General features: G+C 39.4%; 1 protein-coding gene across 2 annotated transcripts; it reads left to right on the top strand.

The window, feature by feature from the left end:
- Positions 1-1453: 1453 nt before the first annotated feature.
- Positions 1454-19779, top strand: LOC103407012 (brefeldin A-inhibited guanine nucleotide-exchange protein 5-like). 2 transcript variants are annotated; one of them, XM_070807576.1, is made up of 34 exons: positions 1454-1872; positions 1980-2107; positions 8654-8735; positions 8904-9141; positions 9380-9501; positions 9582-9640; positions 9961-10018; positions 10090-10174; positions 10298-10525; positions 10673-10731; positions 10835-10904; positions 10986-11054; positions 11288-11410; positions 11496-11549; positions 11628-11716; positions 11863-11959; positions 12065-12163; positions 12276-12452; positions 12594-12704; positions 12783-12967; positions 13167-13793; positions 14339-14756; positions 15548-15787; positions 15900-16023; positions 16115-16263; positions 16828-17184; positions 17352-17518; positions 17597-17844; positions 17998-18161; positions 18311-18427; positions 18533-18666; positions 18782-19046; positions 19197-19292; positions 19389-19779. In XM_070807576.1, exons 2-34 carry the CDS (start codon positions 1996-1998, stop codon positions 19449-19451), a joined length of 5286 nt encoding a protein of 1761 aa, XP_070663677.1. In that variant the 5' UTR covers positions 1454-1872; positions 1980-1995; the 3' UTR covers positions 19452-19779. The 2 variants fall into 2 exon arrangements, with proteins under 2 accessions (XP_070663677.1, XP_028945354.1); XM_029089521.2 differs by having other exon boundaries at positions 18530-18666.
- The last annotated feature ends 840 nt before the right edge of the window (positions 19780-20619 follow it).

Raw genomic sequence — 20619 nt, 5'->3', positions numbered from 1 at the left:
TATATACCAGAACCAAAGAATGATCAAGTGACTATTTCTCATACTGTTACGGATGGATTGATTTGGTTTGATTCGGTTGCGGTGTAATATATAATTTGGTAACAGTTGGTTTGGTTTGATTCGGTTGTAGTGTAATATATAATTTTACCAAATTAAAGTTATCAGTCATGTTTTCTTAGTTACTTAATGACCAACAATTAATAATCATAGTTGGTTCTGACATCAAAATGTGGAGATAAAAACACTAATATGGAATTCAATAGTGTGTTATCATGTATTTGTTTCTTGATCTCTTGGTGACAAGGAGAATTTATCTGTAACCTGTGCATAACATGTTACAAAAGTTATAGTAAAAATAACATTAAAATGTGCAGTTTGCTTGATTAACCGATGATTTTTAAAACTTACAATCACATGCCGCACTGATCTTTGGGTTGGTTCGGTATTGTGAACCAAACTTACAAAAAAATAAAAAGAAAAAGAAAAAACAACCAAACCGTTTGGTTTAGCCTAGGTAATTATATTGATGTATTTAAGAAATTAGAGAACGAGACTTGGTATAACAGAAAAGTTGCACTATTGTGATCGAAAGTTCACGAGTTCGAGCTGTGGAAACAAACTCTTTACAAAGCAGGAGTAATGTTGCATAAGATAGATGTTCTTCCAAAGCGAGGAAGTCTTGTTGACTTGTGGTCGCCTTTAAAAAAGTTACATTTTAATATGAAAAAATAACTAAAGTCCAACACATTGGCAAATTTTTTAGGAGTGCTATCCACACACCTATTTTTACTTCTCACACACTCCTTATTAGTTTTTCTCATTTGATATTCTTTCAATTTATTTGATCCGACGACCAAAATTAGAAGGGTGTGTGAGAAGTAAAAGGAGTATGTGATATCACACCCCAAATTTTATAAAGAGTAAATTGTAACAATGATCTCTCAATTTTAATCAATTTGGAGTAATGGTCCATGAACTAAAAATCTATTAGCATTGGTCCTTCAACTCATCAAAATATGTAGCTATGTCATTTTCGTTAACTTCGTTAGAATTTTGTCAAAATAAATTATGTTGGAATGACTATTGCTACAATTGAGATCTTGCTCAACTCATCAAAACGTGTAGCTATAGTCATTTTCGTAACTTCGTCAGAAATTTGTCAAAAAGAGTTATGTTGGAATGACCATTGCTATAATTAGGCTAAAGTTGATGGACCATTACTCCAATTGAGTTAAAATTGAGTGACTATTTTTCCAGTTGGATTAAAGTTGAGAGACCAATAGTAATATATTTTTAGTTGAGGGATCATAGCTAGACGTTTTGATGAGTTGAGAGACTAATGGTAATTGATTTTTAGTTGAAGTACTATTACTCTAATTGAGTTAAAGTTAAGAAACTATTGTTACAATTTACTCAGTTTATAAACTAGTATTTTAATTTGGCAAGAAAAAACGTTACTTTTTTTCATAAACAACCCGGGCTCTCTTAAACCGATGACTAGAAGGAACGACCCGAAGAATAATTTTCCAAATTCCAAGGGGTCAAAATCGAAACATGACCTGAACTGAAATCTGAATCAACCGCTTCCATTTTTATTTGCGCGAAGTCTCAAAGGACCCAAATCCGCCGTGGCAAAGCTCCGGGTACCCGCAGCTCCGCTCCAGTAGAGCAAGACCAGTAAACCAAACCAATACCAGCAGCGGATAGTCCAAAACGACGACGCATTAGATCTCGAGTATACATTCGCTGTTTGCTCGACAAGCTTCGCCTTTATCCCAATTCCCAGATCTCTGTTTCTCCGCTCTCACCTCGCCAGTCTAAACGACGACGTCTTCGCATATGTGATCGTCTTCAACAGTCAATTCGAACAAGGTAACGTACAACTCTCTCTCTCTCTCTCTCTCTATTTCTCTGTCATTCGATCTTCGATTACCGTTGCAATTGATGTGTAATGGATCTTGGTATGATCCGAATTGCAGGCGTACTTTTTCGGAGATGGCGGGCGGCGCAGCTGGCGGTTTTGTGACGAGAGCATTCGAGTCTATGCTCAAGGAGTGCTCTCCTAAGAAGCATGCAGATCTTCAGAAGACTATTCAGGCTTATTTAGGTTTCTTTCTGATTCCCTTGTGAATACACTTATGCATACACATTGCGTATTCGCATGTATTTTTTGGACTTTGGATGATCCGGTGTTTAGTTTGGTTGCGAGATTGTTGAATTGTTTGTTTTTTGTATTTTGTATTTTTAGTGTGAAATGCAGTATTTAAAGTTAGATGAAATCAAATTTTGTTGATGATTGCTTTGCGGGTTGGCGTATGTCAGTATAATGCACGATTTTGTTGGTTTTGTAATGCTTTATGTGTTTGATCTCAACAAATTCCGGCGTTCTGGGAATGGTTGAATACTGAAATGTCTATTTAGGGTTTTACATTCATTGTATGACTCATTAGCTTAATACCCCTATAGTTCATGCAATTTTGTACGTCGCCCTTATTCTTGTAGATAGGCACCAAAGTGCTCGTTCGCCACTCATTTGGCATCTTCTTCGTTTTCAAAATCCTATTGAAAAGGTCAGTGAGCCATGTTATACCTGTCTCTCCCAAAAGTTTCCACACTTCGATTGGTATATCGTCTGGGCCTATTGCTTTTTTATGCTTCATCTTCTTCAAAGCTACAACCACTTCTTCCTTCCGGATTCGACGATAAAAAGAGTAGTTTCTACACTCTTCTGAGTTACTCAACTCCCCTAAAGAAGCACTCATTTCATGTCCTTCATTGAAGAGATTATGAAAATAACCTCTCCATCTGTCTTTAACCGCGTTCTCTGTAGCAAGAACCTTTCCATCCTCATCCTTGATGCACCTCACTTGGTTTAGGTCCCTTGTCTTCTTTTCCCTTGCTCTAGATAGTTTATAGATATCCAACTCTCCTTCTTTGGTATCTAGTCGTTTATACATATCGTCGTAAATACAAGCTGGATGGATGAAGTGGAAGAGTGCATCCGGCGTGTTATGTGACCGCCGTATGCCACTGAAGCTCAAGGGAAAATTTTATAGGACGGCAATAAGGCCGGCGATGCTGTATGGCACAGAATGTTGGGCGGTGAAACATCAACACGTACACAAAATGGGTGTAGCGGAGATGAGGATGCTTCGTTGGATGTGTGGGCACACGAGAAAGGATAAGATTAGGAATGAGGATATCCGGGGTAAAGTAGGAGTAGCCGAAATTGAAGGAAAGATGAGAGAAAATCGGTTACGGTGGTTTGGACATGTGCAAAGAAGGCCTACTGACGCTCCGATTAGAAGATGCGACTATGGGACAGAGGTTCAGGGCCGAAGGGGTAGAGGAAGACCTAGGAAAACTTTGGAAGAGACTCTAAGAAAAGACTTAGAGTACTTGGATCTAACGAAGGACATGACACATGATCGAGCACAATGGCGTTCTAAGATTCATATAGCCGATCCCACTCAGTGACTTGGATTTTCCAAGTCTCCAACCGAGAAGTTTTCCTCACTCGGAAAATTAAGGGAACACTACCCCAACCTACATGCTCCACTCAGAAAGCTTCAACATACAAGCTTCAACAAAAGAAAATTCAAAGAACTTAGCGAAGAAGGCTTTGGTGTATCTAACACAATACGTTGAAATGAAGGAAAGCTTATTTATTGATATCCCCGATAAGCTACAAATATGTACATATACACGAGTCAAAATAAACACACAAAAGGGAGCCTTCACAAAGGTTGCTTAGGAGAAGTCTCAGCAGTCGGTAGAGCCCCAGAAAGAGAAGGCACCGGAGGGGGATCATTTGGAGCCTCAGTACTGGACAGAACCCTAGAAGGAGGAGGCATCAGAGGTTGATCATTTGGAGCTTCATTACGCGGTACAGCCCCAGAAGACGAAGGCAATAAATGCCTTTGGAACAAACCCACAAATCTCTGATGATCAAGTAAAACCTGACCATCAGTTTCCTTCATCTGGTCAAGCTTCCTCTTCATGTTTGTAGCATAGTCATGTGCGAGCCGGTGCAACTGTTTATTCTCATGCTTGAGCCCTCTAATCTCCTGTTTGAGACTCATCACTTCAGCCGCCAATGATTCAACTTGGCGGGTTCGAGCAAATAGGCGTTGGGCCATATTAGACACAGAACCTGCACACTGAACACTGAGAGCCAGCGAATCCTTAACAGCTAACTCATCAGACCGTTTGGAAAGTAGTCTGTTATCTTTGGGAGTGAGAAGGTTCCTGGCCACCACCGCAGCGGTCATATCATTCTTCATCACGGAATCCCCAACGGTAAGAGGACCAGTAGGGGAGACGAAGGATGGGCGCCATATGTTGTCTGGAGAAGGCGGGGCTGCCTCTTCAACAAGGTTCAAGTCAAAACGACGGTCGGAGGGGCCAGACATTTTCAAAGGTGTTGAAGAGAGAAGAGGTCGGACAAATCAAGATCTTAGAAGTGCAAGAATGAAGCTTCTACTGGTGGAGATTCAAGTGTGCTTTGGAACTTAATGCCAGCCCCTATAAAAAATCTGCACTCGACGGAGCTTCAGAAATCGAAGAGGCGCCTGCTCAGAAATCGAAGAGGCGTTTGCTTTCTCAAAAGCTGGGCTGCTTAGAGATCACGAGGGTTGATCTCAGAAATCGAAGAGGCGTTTGCTTTCTCAAAAGTTGGGCTGCTCAAAGACCTCGAAGGCTGATCTCAAAAATCGAAGAGGCGCTCGCTTTCTCAAAAGCTGGGCTCCCTAGAGACCACGAGGGCCGATCTCAGAAATCGAAGAGGCACCTACTTTTCCAGCCTTGTCAGCACCTGTCACACGCACACTCAGCTTTGCGAAAATTATGGGCATTATGTCGAAGACTTCTGGGGAAGTAGAAAACACATGAATCTTACTGTTCAATCACCCACTTCCCACACGCAACAATAGCTCATGGGTACCACAGATAACTTTGCCAAAGTTCTCTGCCAAAGTTGAGCACGTGAAGCTTGCAGCTCCTACTACATCGCTCCCATAAATTTTGAAGGTCTAGCTACCATATTATTACCCACAAGGGTAAAGGAACAGTACCACTGCTGGATAATTGGAAAGTCCTTGTGTGTCAACCTCTGTGCTTCGTGGCAAGGTAGACTAGCAAACATGCCCAACCTTTACTCACATTCGAGAAAACACTCCCAATAAGATTGCTTGCTCCAAAATCGAAGAGGCACCGTCCTCCGAATCTCGAGAGCCAGACTCTCAACATGACTACTTTCTTAAAAATCGAAGAGAGGGTAAAGGAACAGTATCATTGCTGGATAATTGGAAAGTCCCTGTGTGTCAACCTCTGTGCTTCATGGCAAGGTAGACTAGCAAACATGCCCAACCTTTACTCACATTCGAGAAAACACTCCCAACAAGATTGCTTGCTCCAAAATCGAAGAGGCACCGCCCTCCGAATCTCGAGAGCCAGACTCCCAACATGATTACTTTCTCAAAAATCGAAGAGACACTGCTCCCCGAATCTTCGAGAGCCAGACCCCCAGCATGATTGCTTTCTCAAAAATCGATGAGGCATCGTTCTCCGAATCAATCGAAGAGGCGCTCGCTTTCTCAAAAGCTGGGCTGCTCAGAGACCACGAGGGCCGATCTCAGAAATCGAAGAGGCACCTACTTTTCTAGCCTTGTCAGCACCTGTCACACGCACACTCAGCTTTGCAGAAATTATGGGCATTCTGTCGAAGACTTCTGGTGAAGTAGAAAGCACATGAATCTTACTGTTCAATCACCCACTTCCCACACGCAACAATAGCTCATGGGTACCACAGATAACTTTGCCAAAGTTCTCTGCCAAAGTTGAGCACGTGAAGCTTGCAGCTCCCACTACATCGCTCTGACCAAGAAAGGTAAAAGAATAACAAAGAAACAGCACTAACAAAGTTTAGACACATAAATTTTGAAGTTCTAGCTACCATATTATTACCCACAAGGGTAAAGGAACAATACCACTGCTGGATAATTGGAAAGTCCCTGTTTGTCAACCTCTGTGCTTCGTGGCAAGGTAGACTAGCAAACATGCCCAACCTTTACTCACATTCGAGAAAACACTCCCAACAAGATTGCTTGCTCCAAAATCGAAGAGACACCGTCCTCCGAACCTCGAGAGCCAGACTCCCAACATGACTACTTTCTCAAAATCGAAGAGAGGGTAAAGGAACAGTACCATTGCTGGATAATTGGAAAGTCCCTGTGTGTCAACCTTTGTGCTTCGTGGCAAGGTAGACTAACAAACATGCCCAACCTTTACTCACATTCGAGACAACACTCCCAACAAGATTGCTTGCTCCAAAATCGAAGAGGCACCGCCCTCCGAATCTCGAGAGCCAGACTCCCAACATGATTACTTTCTCAAAAATCGAAGAGACACTGCTCTCCGAATCTCGAGAGCCAGACCCCCAACATGATTGCTTTCTCAAAAATCGAAGAGGCATCGTTCTCCGAATCTCGAGAGCCAGATACCACAGACCACTTTTTCAAAGTGCTCTGACAGAGTTAAAACATGTGAAACTGGCAGCTCCCACTACCGTGCTATGACCAAGCAGGGTAAAGGAATAGCATTACTACTTGTTAGGGAGACTCCTATATATGTCGACCTCCATCCCCAACAGACAGGCAGACCTGCAAAAATGCTCAACCCTTCATCATATCTGAGAGGGCACTCCCAACGAAGCCTTTCGAAATATTCAGCTTTCTTTCCCCCCGATATTACCTCTGCAAACAAGCTATACTAGAGCAAGAATATCTCATATCATCAGGGTTAAAAGCAAGAGTATCCCATATCATGCTTTTTCCCTGTCTTTTCCTTTGGCCTTGTTTTTACCTGCAAGACAAGGAGAAAGAGAGCAATCAGTCAGCACTTGGAATCAAGCTTCCAGCCAGGAACTGACTGCCTGGAACCCCTTACCTGATTACTTACCTGGCATTGCTCTCGAATACTCATCTTCAACATCTTATGTTTCCAGGGAAGATTCCGCATCTGCTTGAGGAACAGATAGGGCAAGTGCGAAGGATACAAGGAAGCATGTGGAGACAAGCGTAACAGCACACGTGCCGATACATCCATTACTCTGTCAAAAGCAAAAGTATCTCATATCAGCAGGGTGGAACGTACTCTAGATTTGATGGACTTGTTTTGACCCTCAAATTCTTCAGTCGGCCTTATACTCTGGAGGAAACCAGAAAACCCTCCAGCTCAGTTCAAGAATAAGCCTGTGGAAAGTTACTTCTTCAAAAGCAAAAGTATCTCATATCATCTCTTCTCATTTTTCTTCTCTTTATCCTTCATGCTGCTGCAAGATGGGGAGAAGGTGAACAATCAGTCGGAGCTCTGATTGCTTACCTTGTCTGTCACCTCTTTCAGCAGACCCCCTAGCTCGGCGACTTGGGGGACTCTTACTACATGGTTTGTATCGCGCTTGACCAAGCCTGAAACTACAAGTAAGCTTCAAGTGAAATTGATACATTACCTTGTGCATCTCCACCAGTTAAAGATACCACCCCTGGATGGAGGAAGAGTACTTCCAGAGAAGATGCCACATCTACCTATGAGACAGATAAGGCAAGTCAAGACGACACCACACTCCGATACTTAGAAGTTTCGTGATTACGAGATCATTCTCCCACAATATTTCCTAATGTCATTTGTACTAAATCATTCACTTGTACTCACTAAAGGAGAGCTTGAACCTATGTACTTGTGTAAACCCTTCACAATTAATGAGAACTCTTCTATTCCGTGGACGTAGCCAATCTGGGTGAACCACGTACATCTTGTGTTTGCTTTCCTATCTCTATCCATTTATATACTTATCCACACTAATGACCGGAGCAATCTAGCGAAGATCACAAAAAGCGACCGTTTTCGCTACCTAGGATCTATCTTGTAAGAGAACGGAGAATTAGATGGAGATCTCAACCATAGAATACGAGCTGGATGGATGAAGTGTAAGAATGCATCCGGCGTGTTGTGTGACCGTCGTAGGCCACTGAAGCTCAAGGGAAAATTTTATAGGACGGCAATAAGGCCAGCAATGTTGTATGACACAGAATGTTGGGCGGTGAAGCATCAACACGTACACAAAATGGGTGTAGCGGAGATGAGGATGCTTCGTGGGATGTGTGGGCACACGAGAAAGGATAAGATTGGGAATGAGGATATCCGAGGTAAAGTAGGAGTAGCCGAAATTGTAGGAAAGATGAGAGAAAATCGGCTCCGGTGATTTGGACATGTGCAAAGAAGGCCGAATGACGCTCCGGTTCGAAGATGTGACTACGGGACAGAGGTTCAGGGCCGAAGGGGTAGAGGAAGACCTAGGAAAACTTTGGAAGAGACTCTAAGAAAAGACTTAGAGTACTTGGATCTAACGGAGGACATGACACAAAACCGAGCGCAATGGCGTTCTAGGATTCATATAGCCGACCCCACTTAGTGGGAAAAGGCTTTGTTGTTGTTGTTGTCAGATGGAAAACCAAAGCCTTTAGTTAGTTTGCCTTGTTGACGTATGTTACTTCTGTTTATGAATGATCTTTCTTCCATTCAGCATTGGTGATTAATTTCAGTTATCTCTCTCTCTCTCTCTCTCTCTCTCACGTGTGTTTCTGCGTCTCTTTAGATAGTACGAAAGAGGTCAACCAGACTCCACAAACCGAACCAAGTGAGAAGAATCAAGCTACAACTTCAGCTGACGATGGAAGGTCTGTATTTGTAGTTCAATTATTAATTCATTTATCTGCCCCATACTCTATTCCTCCTTTTAATAAGCGGATTTGTAGAATTTTTTTATTATGTTTTATGGGATTAATGACATGATCAGACTTATAGGTCCACTATTTTTGACTTTTGGAATTACTGCTGTTTTGTAGTTCTCCTGAAACAGAAGGTGAAGCTGCAAAAACTGATACAGAACCAGGTCAGTCTCAAACTGAGGAGGCAGAGTCCGTTGCCAAGCCGGCGATCACCACCACAACTATTTCAACTGTCCTAGCAAAGGCCGGGAACACCTTAGAAGGAGCTCAGGCAGAGCTTGTTTTGAATCCCCTACGACTTGCGTTGGAGACAAAGAACTTGAAAGTCCTAGAACCTGCTCTGGATTGCCTTCATGTATGAATTTTCATTTCTTGATTTGCAGATTTAACATTACGTGCTTTCAAGATATTGATATTTTACGGAATCCTTACACAAGACATCAAGAAATTCATTGTTCTATCAGTGTCTGCATTCTTAAATGATTAGCCATTTGTTCGTGCTACCATTACATATAGTTGTAGATTTCTATAATTCGTAATACGTGCACCTACCTCGTAATAGCTAACTAGTACTTCAAATTTCATAATCACAGAAACTCATTGCATATGATCATTTAGAGGGAGATCCTGGTCTAGAGGATGGTAAAAGTGTACCGCTGTTCTCAGACCTTCTGAACATGGTTTGCAGTTGCGTTGACAACTCATCACCTGATAGGTATGTACCATGTGCATTGGTTGTTTCCCCTCAATATATGTGGCTTGTTATTCTTACTTATTTTGAGAAATGATGTGCAGTACCGTTCTGCAAGTGTTGAAGGTTCTTCTTACTGCCGTGGCATCCACGAAGTTTAGGGGTACGTTATCGGGGATTCTTGTGTATCAAGTATAATTTTTCTAGTTTAGTAGATGACTTTTATAGTCTGCTCTTAGTTGGGCCTTTTATCCATGTAAATGTACTCATGTGTACAATGGTACTGGGTCCTTTCTCCGTAATATTCGTCATTAGTATGTGCATATGGTTGCTTGCTTTGCAGTCATGCATATGCAGTTAGCTTAAATATTGTCAATCTGTGCATATGCATTTTGGTTCTGGTTCTGGTTCATTGTGCCTTTTCTTTGCTGCAATTTTAGTGCGAGAAATTATTCTTTTTATTTAAAACTTGTTCAAATGCAGTACATGGGGAACCTTTGCTGGGAGTTATCAGAGTGTGCTACAATATTGCTCTGCACAGGTAATTTTACATTTGTATAAAGGATCTCATTATCAAGTTTAAGTAGTGCTAATGAAAGTTTGGGCTTGTAGCAAGAGTCCCATAAACCAAGCAACGTCAAAGGCAATGCTTACGCAGATGGTCAGCATCATATTCAGGAGAATGGAGACTGATCCGGTATGGATTTGAATCCTTCAGTTCTGAATGCCTTTATCTGTGGTCTCTCGTACAACTGTACAGGAGAGGCATACATTTGAGTTGTTTTACCCCTTATTCTAGAAAGTTTGTGATTTCTTGCAGGGACTTGAGGTTGCATCATCTGGTTCTGGTGGACATATAGAAGCCATTTCAGGACAAACTTCAAATACTGAAGCCGAAGAAACTTCAAATACTGAAGCCGAAGAAACTTCCTCAGAAGGACAAAGTGAGAAAGAAATGACTTTAGGAGATCAACTTAACCAGGTCAAAGATACACCCATTGCATCTGTTGAGGAACTTCATAATCTTGCTGGCGGTGCTGACATCAAGGTACATGTTTTTCTTTATTTATCTATGTTCTCAAGAATTTAGCAGTCTAATCTGTGTTTTCCACAATTTACTATGTATCCCAATTCTGGCTATTTTATGTAGCCCAAGTTTTCTTTTTACTAAGATTGTCCTTGCTATTTTGTTTAGGGCTTAGAGGCTGTCCTGGACAAAGCTGTGCATCATGAAGATGGTAAAAAGATAACCAGGTTTGGATATGATTTTATTGTTTAAGATATCTCTTTCTTTGATTCAATATACACCAAATGATTTTATATCAGACTGCTCATAACTGCATTGGAATTTTTTTAGAGGGATTGACCTCGAGAGCATGACCATAGTTCAACGTGATGCCTTACTGGTTTTCCGCACTCTTTGCAAGGTTGGCATTTTGAGCAATGTTTTCTAACTGTTGACTGAAATTCCTAGCCTCCTTCATGAATCTTAAATCTGTTGTTTGTAGATGGGGATGAAGGAAGACAACAATGAAGTTACATTGAAGACGAGGATTTTGTCTCTTGAGCTGTTGCAGGTTATATTAGTGATTTAATTTGTTCTTGTATTATGCGCATGCTTTATCAATGGATGCTTAACATGAAAAAAGAGGCAATATTGTTAAGTAATCGAGAGTAGTATTTAAAAGACAACGGAAGGAAAACGAGTGATTTGGGAATGCCGAATTTGATTTTTTTATACGCTTAAGGAGCATTCTTATATTTATGTGCAGTGTTTTATGAATAATTAATTAATTCTATGGTATTTCAGGGTTTATTGGAAGGGGTTGGCCATCCATTTACTAGGAACTTCCATTTTATTGACTCGGTGAAAGCATACCTTTCATATGCTTTGTTGCGGGCTTCAGTTTCCCAGTCTCCTGTCATATTTCAGGTTTACATTATATCTTTCTTTCCTCCAATTTTAATGGAATATGCTATGAGATTAGTGCTTCTGATTATACGTTTCCATCCTGCAGTATGCAACAGGAATTTTTTTAGTGCTATTGTTGCGATTCAGAGAAAGCCTCAAGGTAGGTGTATGATTTAACAAATAGATACAAAGCTTACCTTGATCTATTCAGTTCCTTACCCCAACAAATTTTATTCAGGGTGAAATAGGCATCTTCTTTCCCTTGATAGTTCTACGATCACTGGATGGCTTGGATTTTCCAATTAGCCAGAAATTAAGTGTTCTTAGGTATGTTGGCTTTTCTGGTTGTTGCATGAGTGTTATGCGCATGTTATTCTCATTAATATTTGGTGGCATTCACTTTCAACACGTCTCAGGAGAACCTTATATTTTCCTTTTTTTATCTGGTCTTCTAATGAGGTTTTGTTTTGCAGGATGGTTGAAAAAGTTTGCAAGGATCCTCAGATGCTTGTTGACATATTTGTGAACTATGATTGTGATCTTGAGGCACCAAACTTGTTTGAGCGTATGGTACGATTTTGCATACTGTTTCACAATCTGTTTCTATCCATTTTTTTGCTTTCTTGTTCATCTAATACATCTGCAATGTTTTCGGTTTTCTGACTGTTACTATAGGTTACAAGTCTATCCAGAATTTCTCAAGGGACTCAAAACACAGATCCAAATACGGTTGCTGTATCACAGGCAACCTCAATTAAAGGTTCATCTCTTCAGGTAGGTTTAGCAACTTACTCCTTTCTAGATTCAGCATATGTTTATTCCTGCTAGATATTCATTGGCGTTACCAGAGGTTGCTGGATGACCTCTTTTTCCTTGACCTTGCCAGTGTCTCGTGAATGTGCTTAAATCACTAGTTGATTGGGAAAAGTCACGTGGAGAATCAGAAAACCAGAGTAATAAGACTCGGTCTCTAGATGGAGAAGCTAAAGAACCTGTTGATGTAACCAGTAACTTTGAGAAGGCAAAAGCTCATAAATCTACATTGGAAGCTGCCATCTCTGAGGTAGTTTATCTGCATCAATTTTCTTAACTTAATTAACCTGGATAATATATAATTTCTATTTTTCATATAACTATTATGTTTTTTCTGATAACTGATCTGTTGCTACTCTGGAGCTGATTTGGAAAATTAATAATAATGCAGTTCAATAGGCAACCAGTAAAGGGTGTAGAATATCTGAAATCCAATAAATTGGTGGAAAATACACCCAGTTCGGTTGCCCAATTTTTGAGAAGTACTCCCAGTCTGGACAAGGTGGAAGCTCTGTTCTTTATTTGTTGCTTTTCTATAATGATACAGACTTCTTAGTACTTAAATGCTTTTTTTTGTCAGGCTATGATTGGGGAATATTTGGGTCACCATGAAGAATTTCCCCTTGCTGTGATGCATGCTTATGTAGATTCCATGAAGTTTTCAGGAATGAAGTTTGACACTGCAATTCGTGAACTTCTTAAAGGATTCAGACTTCCAGGGGAAGCTCAAAAGATAGATCGCATCATGGAAAAATTTGCAGAGAGGTATTGGGGTGTCTGAATGTTTTGTTGTTGTCTGTTTCCTTAATTTTCTGTGTATTAATGTATACTGAGTATGCTTGCATGGTCATGCATATGATTCTAACATATGTAATCCATGAAAATGTGTAAAATCCAATTTAGTGAGATTATATGCCATTTTTATTGCTGGACAGTGACATTGTTGAATGTATTGCATGTGCAGATATTGTGCAGATAATCCAGGTCTTTTCAAAAATGCAGACACCGCATACATTTTAGCATATGCGGTTATAATGTTGAATACTGATGCGCATAATCCAATGGTGTGGCCTAAAATGTCCAAGTCAGATTTTGTACGCATGAATGCTGTAGATGACGCAGAAGAGTGTGCTCCAACTGAACTTCTGGAAGAAATCTACGATTCAATTGTTAAAGAAGAGATAAAGATGAAAGATGAGACTGCTGGTCTTGAGAAAAGTGGAAAATATAAGCCAGAAGGTGAAGAGAGAGGCCGCCTTGTCAGTATCCTTAATCTGGCTCTTCCCAGAAGTGCTTTGTCCGTTGATACTAAGTCTGAAAGTGAAGCTATCATTAAGAAAACACAAGCTATATTTCGGAATCAAGGAGCAAAAAGAGGGGTCTTCTATACTACACAACAATTAGAGCTAGTAAGGCCTATGGTTGAAGCTGTAGGATGGCCTTTGCTCGCTACATTTTCTGTTTCAATGGAGGAGGGTGAGAATAAGTCGAGGGTTGTTCTCTGTATGGAGGGATTTAAAGCTGGAATACACATTACACATGTTCTTGGAATGAATACCATGCGCTATGCCTTTTTAACATCTTTGGTCAGGTAAATAGTCTTGTCTTTTTCTTCTGCCAAATGTTTCTGTATTTCTACATCTATTTAATTTGTTGTTACGCTTTTGACACACATTTTGACACCCATTTTCTAGGCCCAATTTGTAATGTATTTCAACGATCCAACTTGTCTATATTTCAATTCATCATTCATAGATCATCCTTGCAAAAAGTTAGACAAATCCAAAACCATTAAGACATTCATTGTAGTGAAGAAAATGGACAAATACGGTTCTACAAACAAACATGTAAAATGAGTACCATTGAATCCAATGTCATATGGTTTCGGCTTTGGGTGATTTTTGGCACATATGATCTTTGAGGGAAGACCTAAAATATAGACGGTTGGATCATTGAAATATATTACGGAGTGGGCTCAACAAAAATGTGTCCCCCGATCCGTACCTTGTATTATATTTAGTGTGAAAATATGTATTTTGACCTGGAAAGAATTGTGTTGTGTATCACAGTTTTGAAATTTGATGCAAAAATAAAATTCATGATAATGCTAATTGAGCTTTGGATTTTGGTTCTCAGATTTACTTTCTTGCATGCTCCGAAGGAAATGCGTAGTAAAAATGCAGAAGCACTGCGAACTCTACTCTCTCTTTGTGATTCAGAGACTGGCTCCCTTAGAGATACATGGAATGCAGTTTTAGAATGTGTTTCTCGGCTTGAGTTCATTACTTCAACTCCTTCTATAGCAGCAACAGTCATGCAAGGATCAAACCAAATCTCCAAAGACGCTCTTCTTCAATCTTTAAGAGAGTTGGCTGGAAAACCTTCTGAACAAGTATTTGTGAATAGCGTTCAGCTTCCTAGTGATTCTGTAGTGGAGTTCTTCACTGCACTCTGTGGCGTATCAGCTGAAGAACTAAAACAAACTCCAGCTCGTGTGTTTAGCTTGCAAAAACTTGTAGAGATCAGCTACTACAACATGGCTCGTATACGCATGGTATGTTTTTAACTAGCGAAACCTCTATTTTTTTTTTTTGCTTGTAAGTTAGATGGTGAATCTTGTGAATCTGTTGCTGGTAGTCATGTGATGCTCTATAGTAAATTGGTTAATGCCCTGTATTGACATTGGATCCGTTGGATGCCCTTTGCACCTTTGGATTAAACAATAGAAGGTACCCCTGTTTCATCTCATAAAATTCCCCATTTCTTGTTGGGGTTGCATTCTATCCTTTGTTCTTTTGTACAATTATCAGTTTCTTTATGCAACAGAACAAGTTGGCACAATGGGTCAATGTTCTTAAATGTTAACTGTGGGCCACATGCTTATTAAAATCTAAAACTTATCAGCTACTATGGTAAGCTTAAGGAAAATCAGGATGTTCTTTGTCCTTTATTTCATTTATTTTAGTTTCACATTATAAGATGAACCCCAGCCTACTATCTTGGAGCCAGTGGGGTCAAATATTTGATTGGTTCTTTTGGTTGGAGAACCCTAATTTACCCTTTGCTTGGTTCTGGTATTGTTTGATTGGTCCATAGATTAAGCTCACTCCTTGATTTGGTCACTTCAGGCATTTCTATGCATGCATGAATTCCTTCTGTAGTTCAGTTCGTATTTGAAGTTGTTCACCTAAGGAAATTGAATCACGAGATGTGAAGTGTGACTTAGCATAAGGTGTCTGCATGAATATAACCATCATTAACCTCATGTCATGAAGTGTTATTTTGTTTTGTGCTTTGGTTGTTTTTAATTAATCCATATTCTGACTGTCTAATAATGTCTTGCAGGTCTGGGCTAGAATATGGTCTGTTTTGGCATACCACTTTATTTCAGCTGGGAGTCATCGTGATGAAAAAATTGCTATGTATGCAATAGATTCTCTGAGGCAGCTTGGTATGAAGTATCTGGAGCGAGCGGAACTTGCCAATTTCACATTCCAAAATGACATTCTTAAACCTTTTGTTGTTCTTATGCGCAATAGTCGAAGTGAAACCATAAGGAGCTTAATAGTTGATTGCATTGTTCAAGTATGTGGACATAATACTTTCCCGATTGCACTTCCTTCTTATTTATTTTTTCAATATACAACTATCCTGCTAGACTACTACAAGTAAAATTGATTCTTTTGCCTTTTTTCAGATGATAAAATCCAAAGTAGGGAGCATCAAGTCTGGATGGCGTAGTGTTTTCATGATTTTTACAGCTGCTGCAGATGATGAATTGGAATCAATCGTTGAGAGTGCATTTGAAAATGTTGAACAGGGTAACAATTTCTTTTACATTTCTTCATTGCATATTGATGTTTTTACTCATCTTCACAATTTTTGTATTATCTAATATGGTGAAATTTGCAGTTATCTTGGAACACTTCGATCAAGTAGTTGGAGATTGTTTCATGGACTGTGTCAACTGTCTTATCAGGTTTGCTAATAATAGAACTTCACACCGTATAAGTTTGAAGGCTATTGCACTCTTGCGGATATGTGAGGATCGTCTGGCAGAGGTTTGCTAGTTTATTTTTGCTTACTGCATGTTCAACCTATCATTTGTATACTAATACATAACATTTCCTCTTCGTGAATGCCTTTTCATTCATTGCATGTTGCTTTCACATATTTCCTTCAGTATTTGTCCTTGGCAGATAGATACCAAAAATAGCCTGAACTATGTTAGTAGCAAATTGAATCCATAAAAGTTTAGGTGAAGTTTATAAATTGGAATGATTGGGTTTGATAATTTATCTTACATATACTCCAATTAGCTTTGTGAGATTGTCAGTATGACATGACAACAGGTGGAGGTCCTGGAGCACTTATTGTTCAAATGGTTAAGAAAAAAGAAGAAAGAAAAAGGGTTACTCAGCTTTTTAATTTATTTTATTGATAGTCTGGTGACTGGCTATTTAGCCAAAAAAAACTCAGCACTGTTCTTGGGCTTCTTTTCTGTGGGTGGTGTGGTTGTTGTGGGTTCATGTCTTTATATATTGTGTCTTCCAACTTGCTTGTATTGATAGCTTGTCACGTTGCCATTGAGATCTCTGTGTTTAACGCTGGTCAATTTATTTCAGGGTCTTATACCTGGTGGTGCCTTGAGGCCTCTTGATGTAAATATGGATACAACTTTTGATGTGACCGAACATTATTGGTTCCCAATGCTGGCTGGTCTGTCTGATCTGACATCGGATCCAAGACCAGAAGTCAGAAGCTGTGCACTTGAAGTTTTGTTTGATCTACTGAATGAGAGAGGTACCAAGTTCTCATCAACATTTTGGGAGAGCATTTTTCATCGGGTCTTGTTTCCCATATTTGATCACGTGAGACATGCTGGAAAGGAAAGCTTGGTTTCTTCTGACGATGAATGGTTCCGTGAAACAAGCATTCACTCGCTGCAGTTGCTTTGCAACCTTTTCAACACGTTTTATAAGGTAGTTTGAGCTAAATACGAGATGTATAAATTGTATTGGTAAAAAAATAATGCAGAGTGGTATTATCATATCTTTGATTCTGGTGGTAAAAAATGTTAAATCTTTAGTGCATTTTGAAGTTGGTGTTCCAAAGATTAGGTAAATGTGGAAGTATTTCATTTGTGCAGGAGGTATGTTTCATGTTGCCACCCCTACTCAGTCTACTTTTGGATTGTGCCAAAAAGACTGATCAAACAGTAGTTTCATTATCTCTGGGTGCACTGGTGCATCTCATTGAAGTTGGAGGACATCAATTTAGTGAGAGCGACTGGGACACATTGTTGAAAAGCATAAGGTCGGAATCTCTTATTATTTGGTAATATTTTGTGGTTGTTCTAACTTCTAATACTAATCATTTTATTGTTGTCATCAGAGATGCTTTGTACACAACGCAACCACTTGAACTGCTAAACGCTTTGGGATTTGAGAATCTGAAGAACAATAATAGGGTGCTAATCGGAGATTTAGAGGTCAATTCAGGTGATAGCCCTTCCATAAAGTGTGATTATGACGGAGTGGATAGCCGTCAATTTGATGTCAGTGATAATGGAAGAAATCCAAATGCACCGGTGTTGGCCAAACAAAACTCGGGGGTGCAAATGAAGACGGATGGATCTGAAGGTCAGGTTTTTAAGATGTGTTTATGGTAGTTTGCATTTATCCAAAAATACTTTCTAATTGCCGATTACTACAATTTATTTCCTCTATTAATAGAACCTAGAGAGTCAATATTTGTCTTTAAACTATGATTGATGGAGCTAAGCTTTACTGTAGGCCTTCCATCACCATCGGGAAGTGCTTCAAAATCTGCTGAAGCTGGAAGCCTCCAACGGACTCAAACAATAGGTCAAAGAATTATGGACAATCTGTTTCTCAGAAATCTTTCTAAGCCTAAGGCTATTCCATCCGATGCTTCAGTACCATCTTCTCCAATTAGGGTATGCTGTCGCAGGATATTAATTCCTACAGGATTTATTGTTCATTCTGTTAGGCCACAGGGCATCCAGATTTAGTGGGTATTTGACACGTATATATGCTTCCATATTTTCATGCGTTTATGATGTGTTTGATTCTTATGCTGCATTAGGCGCCTGAGGCTGTCGAACCTGATATCAGAGATGAGGAGGAGAGTTCACTGTTGGGAACTTGTAGGAGCAAATGCATCACTCAACTTTTACTGCTTGGCGCCATTGACAGTATTCAGGTTTGCATTTTGAATTTTTTTTGGGGTGCCATATTGTTACCATTGGTTTCTGTAAAAATGTCTCCAGGAACTGTTCCTAATAAAATTGCTTGCAATTTGTAGAAGAAATACTGGAGCAAGTTGAAAGCACCACAAAAGATTGCTATTATGGACATATTGCTGTCTGCATTAGAGTTCGCCGCTTCCTATAATTCATATACCAATCTCAGAACACGCATGCACCAAATTCCTGATGAGAGGTAGGATGAAATCTTGTGCACAAATTATTTTCTGTTGCTGTAGAATTTTCTCCTTGAGGACGATAGTTTGTTGGACAAAAGAACATAGTTTGTGACTATTTCATCTTTTGGACAGGCCACCTCTGAATCTTCTTCGCCAAGAATTAGCTGGAACTGTCATATATCTGGAGATCTTACAGAAGGCAACCTCTGGGGTTAGTGCCGACAAAGAGGGAGAAACTGATGGTGAAGAGAAAGTCGAAGGATTAGCAGAAGAGAAACTGGTGTCTTTCTGTGAACAGGTACTCAGGGAGGCATCTGATCTGCAGTCCGGTTCTGGCGAGACTACTAATATGGATATTCATCGGGTTCTGGAGTTACGATCTCCGATAATTATCAAGGTATAATTTGAAACCCTAATTTGATTGGTTTGGTGGATTCACTTCATTGTGCTTGTTGATGGACAATATTTTACGAGATCAGTTTCCCGTGAGTTTTGAACATTTGCAGTATTAACCGATGATAATTTCCTCACTGTTTTGGTCTTTCAGGTGCTTAAAGGCATGTGCTTTATGAACCAACAAATTTTCAGAAGGCATCTGAGAGACTTCTATCCGTTGCTTACAAAACTCGTATGCTGTGACCAGGTAACCAAGTTTGCCATTCCCTCTTACAAAATTTAATTACTAATTAGAGATTCAGGATATGTTCCGGGAAAACTTATATTTGCTCGATTCGTTCAGATGGATGTTCGCGGAGCTCTTGGTGATTTATTCAGGGCACAATTGAAAGCACTTCTGCCATAAGCTATTTTTTCCGGTGTTGCCACTTTGACGAGAGTCCCGGCAGAAATGATTTTCGACATCACCGCTCCAAACGCCGATGGTCTAATTTTGTTCAGCTGATATTCTTTCTCCCGTGCCTATAAATTTTTCATTTTACGCAGTAAATTTTGTTGTAATGGTCCTAATGTAGAGTTAAAGTGAGAGGAAAGAGTGAACGTAATTTGTTTTGAATCGGCCTCTTATTGTTTCAAATCATCTCCTTTTCTGTTGTGTAATTTTAAGTAACAATGAATGATTAGTAGATATTATTCGAAATCAAAATGATTAATAGATGTTATTAATTGCAAAATCATTGTTTTTTATTTTGAATGGCTAAGAATTGTTAAAAGTGCTTCTAGGTATAAAAGCATTTTAACAGTTTGTTTGGAAGTGTTTTGAAAATGGCTGAAAGCTCTTCTGGCAAAAATGTTTTGGAACCAATACTTAGTAAAAGTGTAAGTGGATTCTGAAAAAAACACTTAAATGTCTTTCTGCAAGAAGCACATAATTAAATGCTTTTAGAACCCACTTGAATTTTTCATAAATTTAGAGGTATTTGTTGATCAACCTTCTGAACTTGTATGCAGCTGTCAATTTTTCTTATGAACTTTAATTTTAGCCGATTATCTCTTTGAACTTTTTTATTTAGTTAATTTCCTTATTGAATTTTAACTTTAGCTGATTAACCCATGTGAACCCACTTGAATTAAATGCTTTTAGTCATTTAGAATTTAACTTTAGTCGATTACTCCTCTTGAATTAAATGCTTATGAAACCCACTTGAATTTTCAATAAATTTATTTTACAGGCTTTTAACAAAAGCATATTCAACAAAAGTGCTTATGAACAGAAGCGCTTTTTACAGAAACATTTTTAAACAGTCTGGTAGCTCATTTGAAAAGTACTTTTAAATAACTAAAAGCGTTTTCAGTTATTTAAAAGCACTTTCTTAAACCAAAAGTGAGAATAATACGAAAGGGACTTTTCGCTAAGCCTCTGTAGTCTGGGACAAACATTCCTGTTGGGAAAAAGGCAATTCCTTCCATATGGGTTTTTTGATTCCCATCGAGGAACTACTTGGCGCATAAAAAAAATAGGTTTACAACAAGTTCACTCTATCCCTTTCCCTCTTAGAATCCAGTTTTCCAGT

The sequence above is a fragment of the Malus domestica genome, chromosome 02, assembly GCF_042453785.1.
Source record: "Malus domestica chromosome 02, GDT2T_hap1".
Classification (NCBI taxonomy): Eukaryota; Viridiplantae; Streptophyta; class Magnoliopsida; order Rosales; family Rosaceae; genus Malus; species Malus domestica.
Note: the sequence above shows the minus strand (reverse complement) of the source record. Positions and strands in the feature narration are given on the sequence as shown.

Coding starts and splice junctions, on each gene's coding strand:
- LOC103407012 (XM_029089521.2), top strand. CDS start 1,996: ATGGCGGGCGGCGCAGCTGGCGGTTTTGTGACGAGAGCATTCGAGTCT. Junction 11,055..11,287: donor TGTCTCTTGAGCTGTTGCAG/GTTATATTAGTG, acceptor ATGGTATTTCAG/GGTTTATTGGAAGGGGTTGG. Junction 19,293..19,388: donor AACTCGTATGCTGTGACCAG/GTAACCAAGTTT, acceptor CGATTCGTTCAG/ATGGATGTTCGCGGAGCTCT.